The 10,879-nt window shown below is 40.4% G+C and overlaps 1 protein-coding gene across 1 annotated transcript; it reads left to right on the plus strand.

Moving 5' to 3' along the window:
- Window positions 1-5,756: 5,756 nt before the first annotated feature.
- On the plus strand, window positions 5,757-8,342 carry LOC148148340 (eotaxin-like). Its single transcript, XM_087993262.1, has 4 exons — window positions 5,757-5,804; window positions 6,716-6,734; window positions 8,037-8,157; window positions 8,252-8,342. Exons 1-4 carry the CDS (start codon window positions 5,757-5,759, stop codon window positions 8,340-8,342), a joined length of 279 nt encoding a protein of 92 aa, XP_087849388.1.
- Window positions 8,343-10,879: the final 2,537 nt, after the last annotated feature.

A 10,879-nucleotide genomic window follows, 5' to 3' on the forward strand; every position in this document is an offset into this window, starting at 1 on the left:
CCATCTATCTGACAATCCTGTTGTGTAATCACTTCTCTAAGTTGACTGGCCACTAACTCTGTGTCTCTTATATGCCCACAATGTCATTAAGTCTAAAAAGAGGCACAGCTTACCACAGCACCTAATAAATAAACAACTTTTCTTTGTCTGAAGAGGTAATATTAAGTATGCAATAAATAAGAAATAAAGAAAATAAAACATGTAAATCTTAAATCAAATCAACCACTTAGCTGAATAATTATATTATTGGAAGACTGCGCAACAAGTTTTCTAGCAGACAGCTTTCAATCTTCTGATGAAAATAATCTCATTCCAGAGCTGTCCATGTGTAGGCCTCCCTAACGCTGTATCAGGAGGCTAAGGAGGAAATCACAGGGCACCTTGCAGAAATATTTGTATCATCTATAAAAACAAGCGAGATGCCGAATGGCTGGAGAGTGATTAATGTAATGCCCTTGTTTAAGAAGCATGGAAAGTAGAAGCCTGAGAACTATACACCTGTGAGTCTAACTTCAGTGGTGAGTAAATTGTTGGAAGTGATTCTGAAAGATGGGATCTATTTGCATTTGGGATCGTCAGCATGGCTTTGCAAGGGATATCATGTCTCACAAACATGATTGAGTTTTTTGTGCAAGTAATCAAGAAGATTGACAAGGGCAGAGGAGTACACATTGTGTAGTTGGACTTGAGTAAAACCTTGACAAAGTTCCACATGGTAGACTAATTAGTAAAGTTAGGTCACATCAATAATTACCAGCCATTAATGTGTGATGAAACAGAGAACAATTGAGGGCATCAGCAAAATCAAACTACCAAGAATTTTGGACGAACTAAAGATTGTTCAGTGGTGGCCACAAAGACAATGCCTTCTGTGAAAAGTTGTTTCAAGTGAAGAGAAATGTAAAGGAAACAGCTAAATATAGGGACTGGGACTGGTGTACAAATCTGATCGCCTGATCAGAGTTTCCACAGGGGCACAGAAAACCCACTTCCACAGCATCACCTCCCTGCACAGAATTTAGACAGCGCGCTGACCATCTGAGAGGACTTATGCAAGCTGCATTTCAAAGAAGTCTTAGAATTTTCAAACTAGCCAGCCAGTTAGGAAACCTGTTTTGAGAAAATGAAAGAGGTTCTAGTGGTGCTGATGTGTCTCAGTATCATCTCCTTTTTTGCAATTGCAGGGGAGAGGCATTACATCTCTATTAATTTTTATATGAAGTCTTTTCAATTTAACCAACCTTACAATGGACCAACTTTTGGACACATGGAATCTTGGGAAATTGTCCATCTCCAAACTGAAATTTGAAAACTTTTATGAACCAAATTTCAAAACTTTTAAGATGCCATGTAAAGGACTGCATTGGGGCTTGCAGCAAATATAATGAACTTCTGAGTGAAACAACGAGACAGATTTTCAACAACTACAAAATATTGTGCTCTCTGTTTTCATCTTTTAAGGGATTTATTTGATTGACAACTATGAAAAGTTGCTGGGAGGAAATAATGTAGCAATGAAATTGCATACAGCTCTTCTTGGTCTTTTGTTGGAAAAACAATCTTAATTTATTGTGTTTTATTCTTGAATTCATGATTGGATAGTTAGCATGATGAATACACTTCATTGTGTGTTGTGAAGCACAGTGATTACAAACTAGTAAAACCCACAAGAACCACACTGTCAATGTTCTCTATTAAAACAATATGGGTGATTCATTAGACCTTCTCCACTGGTGGACTGTTTAACTTATCAATAAGCTGGTACTGGCCGTTATGGTTCCAGTCGGCTTCCCCTTCAAATTGAGCACAACCAATATAAATAAGGGATATTTCAACAGATTAGTGAGTGCAGTAATGGGTCATTGTCAATGATCATTCAAAGAGGCTCCTTAGAATCATCACACCTTGACTAAAACTTCAGAAGTTCTTAAGTGCTTGGTTTCATACAGTCTTGATAGGCTTCTGGAACTGATAGATGAATGGAGAAGCTGGTGTGGGGTGCAGGGTGCTAAGCATAAATGTCTATTGGGCAAATGTCTGCTTCAGGATGAACATCATACGTAGATATGGACATATATAGTGCAAAGGCAGATTTGCAACTATCTTCAGCCAGAAATGCCAAGTGGATGATCCATCTCAGCCTCCTCCAGTGGTCCACAGCATCACAGAAGCTAGTCTTCAGCCAATTTGATTCTCTCCACATGATAACAAGAAACGGTTGGAGGTACTGGGTACTGCAAAAACCCTGGGCAATGATAACATTCTGGTAAAGTAGTGAAGACCTGTACTCCAGAACTTGCCATTCCACTACCCAAGCTCTTCCAGAACATTTACCATTCCAGCATCTACCTGACAAATCCAACTTGGCTACGTACTGTCCCTTCAGTGACTCTCGATCATCAGTGATGTGATGGAAGGTGCATGTTGTGATTGATACATGCTCAGCCAGGAGGATGACAGAGAATATGAGTTCCCTGCTTAGGGCTGATAACCAGGATCAGTCATGGAGTCCGGCCTGACAGACATAGATTGGAGAGGCAGAGGCATGTAATTTGGATTTAACCCTAAGTGAAATGCTGAAAGAATGTTTGGTTTGAGGGGTTAATAATGTGACCATGCAAAAGCCCCTTCTACCTGAAGTCCAACTGGTCATCAGCCAGGCACTACAACTGTTTAGTTCTTTCCTTGAGATGGTGAATCGTGGGAAATTCATACCTAACCTGGTCTCTATCCTGGCACCCATACAATTGCTACTGAAAAAGGGTCAGCTTTGGGAATGGCCTTGTAGCCAGGCTGTGTCCTTTAGGAAAGTGAAGCAGTGATCATTGTCTCAGCCATTGGTGCACTATGACACCAAACGAGATGTGGTGCTGACATGTGATGTCTCCCCATACGGTATTGGGGTAGTGTTGGCACACCAGTGGCTCAACAGAGAGGAATATCCCACAGTGTTTGCTTCCTGGACTTTGGCTGATGCCTAATGCAGGCACCCCCAGATAGAGGAGGAAGGTTTGTCAGTCATCTTTGGTGTGAAAAATTTCCACTCATTCCTTTATGGACATAAATGTCCAATAATAACAGATCACAAAGTGCTGCTAGGGCTATATAAGTAAGACAAGCCCATGCCACCTATACATTTAGCATAAATTAAGCAGTGGGCTCTTATTGTCTTTTGGGCCATTAACATTTGGTTAAGGGAACCAAATCCAAGGCTCCTTGGACAGTGGGGGAGATCAAGAACCTGAGTAAATGATAAAGAGGGTACATGATGCATGCCAGTTAAATTCTGCAAATGAGAACCAGGTTAATAACAATCAGTTGAGAGAAGTGTTTTGGAAAGTAATGTGGGCATAGCGAGAGCAAAAATAGAATGACAGTTGACATAAAAGTGAACAATCTCATATTCTATCAGCATGTAAATAAAACATGATTAAAGAGGTGGATTGTTGCCTATTCAGGATAAGAAAGGCAATATAGACTTTGAAGTACAGGACAAGGTGAGAAGAATTACAACTGGTGATGCTCGATAAGGAAATGGTTGCTGAGAGAGTATTGATAGAGGTGGCGATAGTAGGGTTCATGATGATGTGAAGATTGATTGAAAGGATTTGATGGAAAGACTGGCTCTACTAGAGTGTGGAGAGGACATTGAGAGAGATGTTTTGCAGCTCAGGCTGCTAAAAGATATTCGGATGGAGAGAGTGGAAGGAATTTACAGAATATCCCAGAAAGCCCACAACATGGAAGAATGCCAGATATTTGGTGTGTGACAGACGTGACATCATTATTCAAGAATATAATCAACAGGCACACGAGGAATGTGGAGGCACTCACACTCCAATGCAATGCTACCCATCATAGGAGAGGGCATGGCAAACTGCCCATCAATGGGCTGATTGAAGCCATTCAATGGTAAATTAATGAGACATTTGTGGCATCCCACTTCACACACACCTCAGACCCATGCATCACTTCCACCTTGAGCAGACGTTGGCACCAAGTGTGGCAACACCTTCTATAGCTTCGGCTTTTGCCAGACTGAGAATTGGAGGATTTATTTTCTTTGTGTACTTAATGGATCCATCAGAGTAACTCAGCTCCTTCCTCCCAGCTCCCAAATCCCATCAGCCCACCATCACTGAGGCCATCCTCCCACCAGTTGCCTCTCCTCCCTGGCTGATTGATGCTGGCGATTTTCCACTTTTGTCATTCTCACTGGGACCTGACAGTCTGACCCCATTGATAGCCCAGTAACTGACGCTGTGCATCTACTCTCAATGATGGTCACTATTGGGGACTGACTATAATCTGAGATGTAACCAATATTCTGTATTGTCCTGCTGGGAACAGGGAGCTGTTGGCTATTTGACTGGACAGTGGGACTCTGAGGCACGGCATCCTCTCCAGATGGGTAAGGAAGATCCACCTTGATCTAACTTTGTCACATGTTGCTTAACAAAAGATTCATCCTTACTGCCCACGATCTGACTACCTATTTTGTTTTCCTCTGAGAGACTATCCTTATCAAAAGTACCCAAAACTGAGTATCTGTTTGAGAGAGTAATAGTCACAGGAGACTTCTGAAGTGCCTTCTTCACTTTCCAACAGTCACCCATCTATCTGACAATCCTGTTGTGTAATCACTTCTCTAAGTTGACTGGCCATCTAACACTGTGTCTCTTGTATGCCCGCAATGTCATTAAGTCTAAAAAGAGGCAGCTTACCACAGCACCTAATAAATAAACAACCTTTCTTTGTCTTAGGTGTTAATATTAAGCATGCAATAAATAAGAAATAAAGAAAATAAAACATGTAAATCTTAAATAAAATCAATCACTTAGCTGAATAATTATATTACAGGAAGACTGCGCAACAAGTTGTCCAGCAGACAACTTTCAATCTTCTGATGAAAACAATCTCATTCCAGAGCTGTCCATGTGTAGGCCTCCCTAACGCTATGTCAGGAGGCTAAGGAGGAAATCACAGGGCACCTTGCAGAAATATTTGTATCATCTATAACCATAAGTGAGATGCCGAATGACTGGAGAGTGATTAATGTAATGCCCTTGTTTAAGAAGCATGGAAAGTAGAAGCCTGAGAACTATACACCTGTGAGTCTAACTTCAGTGGTGAGTAAATTGTTGGAAGTGATTCTGAAAGATGGGATTTATATGCATTTAGAGAGGCAAGGAATGATTAGAGATAGTCAGCATGGCTTTGTGCAAGGGAAATCATGTCTCACAAACTTGATTGAGTTTTTTTGTGCAAGTAACCAAGAAGATTGACAAGGGCAGAGGAGTACACATTGTTTAATTGGACTTTAGTAAAGCCTTAACAAGGTTCCAAATGGTAGACTAATTAGTAAAGTTAGGTCACATCAATAATTGCCAGCTAATAATGCGAGATAAAGCAGAGAACAATTGAGGGCATCGGCAAAATGAAACCACCAAGGATTTGGAGAAATTAAAGGTAATTCAGTGGTGGCCACAAAGACAATGCCTTCTGTGAAAGGTTGTTTCTAGTGAAGAGAAATGTAAAGGAAACAGCTAAATATAGGGACTGGGACTGGTGTACAAATCTGATCGCCTGATCAGAGTTTCCACAGGGGCACAGAAAACCCACTTCCACAGCATCACCTCCCTGCACAGAATTTAGACAGCGCGCTGACCATCTGAGAGGACTTATGCAAGCTGCATTTCAAAGAAGTTTTAGAATTTTCAAACTAGCCAGCCAGTTAGGAAATCTGTTTTGAGAAAATGAAAGAGGTTCTATTGGTGCTGATGTGTCTCAGTATCATCTTTTTTGCAACTGCAGGGGAGAGGCATTACATCTCTATTAATTTTTATATGAAGTCTTGTCAATTTACAACGGACCAACCTTTGGATACATAGAATCCGAGGAAATTGTCCATCTCAAACTGAGATTTGAAAACCTTTTTGAACTAAATTTCAAAAATTTAAAATGCCATGTAAAGGACTACATTGTGGATAGCAGCAAATTTAATGAACTTCAGAATGAAACAACGAGACAGATTTTCAACAATTACAAAATATTGTGCTCTCTGTTTTCATCTTTTAGGGGATTTATTTGATTGACAACTACGAAAAGTTGCTGGGAGGAAATAATGTAGCAATGAAATTGCAAACAGCTCATCTTGGTCTTTTATTGGAAAAACAATCTTAAGTTATTTTGTTTTATTTGTGATTTCATGATTGGATAGTTAGCATGATTAATACACTTCACTATGTGTTGTGAAGCACAGTGATTACAGACTAGTAAAACCCACAAGAATCACACTATCAGTATTGTCTATTAAAACAATATGGGTGATTCATTAGACCTTCTCCACTGGTGGACTGTTTAACTTATCAATAAGCTGGTACTGGCCGTTATGGTTCCAGTCGGCTTCCCCTTCAAATTGAGCACAACCAATATAAATAAGGGATATTTCAACAGATTAGTGAGTGCAGTAATGGGGCATTGTCAATGATCATTCAAAGAGGCTCCTTAGGATCGTCACACAGTCAACCTTGACTAGAACTGGAACTTCAGATGTTCTTAAGTGCTTGGCTTCTTACAAATAAGCGGCCTTCAAATGCCCCACTAAATGATTACTGAATTCTGTTGTGTCAGAAGCCCATCTTTTTAGTAAAGTGATAAATCAGATTGTCTTGCCCCTCTGCTGGGCATTTGATTTTGTGGCATTTTTTTAAAGATCAGGACTGTTCTCTCTGGTATTGTGACCAAGTTATAGCCTACAACAGATCTAAATAACTTGCTGAAGTGATGTTGTCATTGTCTGTGGTTGCTTACTGTGCACAAATTGAGTTGAAGCTGATGACTTTTCTCTCCTTCAGTGATTTTTCTTCCTGTTCTGGTTTAGCTAGAAAATACTTTGGAAAGTTGTGAAAGACTCTCATTCAATCACTTCACAAATTGCATTCTGTAATTGGATTATTCTTTTCATGGGATATCAGTATCACTAGCAAGGTCAATATTTGTAGAATATAAGAGACATGGTTAGTAACTTTGTGCATGACACCAAAATTGGTGGCATAGTGGACAGTGAAGAAAGCGACCTAAGATTAAAAGAGATCTTGATCAATTGGATCAATCGGCTAGGGAATGGGACTTGGAGTTTGGTTTGGATAAATATGAGGATTTGCATTTTGGTTCAAAGAAAAACAAGGACACAACTTGTACAATGAATTGTGGGGCCCTGGTTAGTGTTACAGAACAGAGAGACCGACGTGCTTAATTCTTCGAAATTTGCGACAGGTAGGCAGGATAGTTAAGAAGGTGTTCAGCACACTTGTCATCATTCTCAGACCTTTGTGTATCTGAGTTGGGACATCACTTAGAGGTTGTACAAGACATTGGTGAGGCTTCATCTGGAGTACTGTGAGTGGTTCTGTTCCCCTGCTATAGGAAGGATATAATATTGGAGAGGTTCAGAAAGGTTTTACCAGGACTTTGCTGGGCACGGATGGTTTGAGTTTCAAGGTGAGGCTGGAGAGGCACCAACTGTCTTCACTGGAGCACAGGAGGTTGAGGGGTGACCTTGCAAAGATATATGAGGGGCACAGATAGATGAATAGCAAAGTTCTTTGCCCTCAGGTAGGGGAGTTCAAAACTAGCAGGCATGCTTTTACGGTGAGAGGTAACAGACTTAAAAATTGCACGGGGGAAATGTGTTTACAAAGAATGGTTTGTGTGTGGAATGAACTGCCAGAGGAAGTAATAGATGCAGATTCAGTTACAACATTTAAATGATATTTGGATAAGTTCATAAATTGGAGGGATGTGGACCAAACACAGGGAGGGGGACACATTTAGTTTGGGAGCATGGTTGGCATGAACTGGATGGACTGAAAGGTCTGTTTCCATGCTGTATGACATTATGACTCTATGTGCCAGTATAAACAGGCATGCAACGCAAAATCAGTCCACCGATCTGGCCTGCTTAAGTTCCTCAATACTTTTCCTTTGTCTTCCCCTGAAGCAGTAAATCACATCCTTTGAATTTTGATTTCGAGGCCCTGGTGCAAGACTGAAGGACTGCTGCTGGAAATACTCAAAATCAGTCCCTCCCCTGGAGAACATTAAGGGATATCACACTCAGGAAAACGATGGTCGCTGCAGAATTAAAGCTGTGGTGTAAGTATTCACAACAGGGAGCTCCCTGCTGCATTCTGGCATTCTCTATCATTATCAAAAGCACTGGAAGTGAACCTATTCTGCTTCTGTTCAGATTCAAAATAAAAATAGGGATCATCTGTTCAAATCCAAACAATAAGAAAGTGAAGGAACTTCTGAAAAACTTTGCCAGGAGAAGAGAATAGATGAAGGTGTTGATTCCATGCGAATGATGAAGACATCAGAATGTTTAACACAAGAAGAAAGTTTTCAAGAAGTGTTATTTTTAAGTCCATCTTTCAAAACTTTCCATGAGTTTTCTTGTTGTCAGCAAGTTCATAAAAGCACCAGTTAATTATGCCGATTGCTCAACAATCAATAATCTTTCACTGCATCCTCTTACATTATAGAGTCATTACTGCGAGGCATGATTTTACGTTGAATATATTAACATTTTTCAGAGATTGAGTTAAAGCAGTGTGTCTTTTAGGTGGTTGGATAAAGTTATGCTGATCTTTCATGACTAAATGTATAACAACTTTGCTCTGGAATGCACAAGAAAATGTTATTCAAATTATTGTTTAACTGCATTGATAATGTGAGGGTAAGCTTTTAACAATGAGTGGCATATGCTATTATCTAGTTTGCTTGCAATTTTCCTTAATGGGATTTGGATTTCATTTATTGTTCCTTAAATAGATTGCCTGGTTGGTCTGTATTTTGCCATATATCAAGTTGGTGGTTTACAGGCTTCCTCAGGTTTTATAGTTCTATGTAAGCTTAAAAGATGTGCATAAACTGCTCCAAGCTTGAGTTATAATGCTTGCACCAATTGTTCCAACCACCTTCCTTGGTTGACACATTGTGTTTAGATTCAATGTAAGAATCAAAGCATTCTGTTGAATAGGAATTTAACTTAAAAGTAATTGAGTGGAATGCTTGCTGGCTGTTTGTGCTTGTTTGTTTGGAAGTTTCAATCAAGACATTTATTCAGAAACACCTTATCCCAGATTTGGCATTCACTGGAAGTCAAAGGGATCTAGGATAGTGGCAGTGCTGAAACGCTGTAATTAAATAGCACTGGAATCTTCCATTCTGGTGTCCTTTTCCTTTGGATGCATTAATTGATATCAATAGTTTATTAAAGATATTAACTTGGTTCTAAAAGAGCAAACAGAGAATTATCAGGGTAAACGGATAAATTCTCAGGATAACTGTGTTTAGAAGAACAAAGCTGCTTGGGACAGACGAGTATGTATGAATGTGCCACCTTGTGTACTGAATGGTGTGTTCTTTCCCTGGTGCCATGGGCAAGGACATCATGGAAAGTATACAGAATATTCAGCAATGTCAAATGGATGAACCAGAAGCTGTGGTATACACCAACACCAGTGACATAGAGAAAGTAGGCATTGAGGTCATCTAAACAAACTTTCAGAAGCAAGAGAGGACACAGAAAACAGGATCTTGAAGAATAAGTAGATTGTTCTGAGTATCATGTCCAGCACAGAATAGAACTGTAAATATAGGAAGAGCGATGCAAATCTTGACAAAGTGGTGTAGGAAGGAAGACTTTAGGTTCCTGGGAATCCTACAACTTGGTACCTGTGGTGAGTGACATGCCTCAACCCACAATACAGGGGGAAGGAAGAAGAGCTCTTGACAGATTCAGGAAAGGATATTCTGGTAGTAGACCATATGGGGGGAAATATGTGGGAAGAGATAATACTCACATCCTACACACAAGGATTACATTAAATCTCAAACACATGAATGTAAAACAACACTCAGTTTGGAAAAGGTAGAAAGCAGTTTACCAAGAAAAATGTGACTGTCAATGATTGGCTGACAATACAGTTTGAAAGTAACAATTCACCTCTTTAGATGTAGAAACGCTTATGGAACACTCTTTCATCATGTCAAACTGTTCCTGGTCCTGAAACCAAATTTGCAGCAGACCAGTCTCTCAGCTAAACATAGCATTAACCAACCGAGGGAAAGTTGCTCCTGGTTCAGATTTTGAGAGCTGAAAGCGAACATGCCTCTTGTTTCTGATTTCATGTGGGAAAATCAGGCACAATATGTTCAGAAAAGGGAAGGCAAGGTGGCAATGCTGATTAATTATTGGTGTACAGTGTTTTTGGGGGTGCAGAGACAAAATACCATTTGGTTAGACTCAAGGAGCACAGAATGTACAGTCATATTGCTGAGGATATTCACACAGTGTGTGAGAAAAAGAGGAGAGCATAGGTGCAGATAAATCACAGATGTATGAGAATTGCAGTGTTATTACACTGAAGGATTTTAGTTCTCAAATACTGAACCGGGTATTGCTTGAGGAACAATACGGATTAGGACACATTTGTGAAATGTATCAAGGAGAACTTCCTGGACCAAAATAATTTTGAGGAGAAAGTGAGGTCTGCAGATGCTGGAGATCAGAGCTGAAAATGTGTTGCTGGAAAAGCGCAGCAGGTCAGGCAGCATCCAAGGAACAGGAGAATCGACGTTTCGGGCATAAGCCCTTCTTCAGGAATGAGGAAAGTGTGTCCAGCAGGCTAAGATAAAAGGTAGGGAGGAGGGACTTGGGGGAGAGGCATTGGAAATGCGATAGGTGGAAGGAGGTCAAGGTGAGGGTGGTAGGCCGGAGTGGGGTGGGGGCGGAGAGGTCAAGAAGAAGATTGCAGGTTAGGAAGGCGGTGTTGAGTTCGAGGGATTTGACTGAGACAAGGTGGGGGGAGGG

The sequence above is a fragment of the Chiloscyllium plagiosum genome, unplaced genomic scaffold (genome assembly GCF_037043375.1).
Source record: "Chiloscyllium plagiosum isolate Xiang-an unplaced genomic scaffold, Cpla_swu_hap1 HiC_scaffold_13, whole genome shotgun sequence".
Taxonomy (NCBI): domain Eukaryota; kingdom Metazoa; phylum Chordata; class Chondrichthyes; order Orectolobiformes; family Hemiscylliidae; genus Chiloscyllium; species Chiloscyllium plagiosum.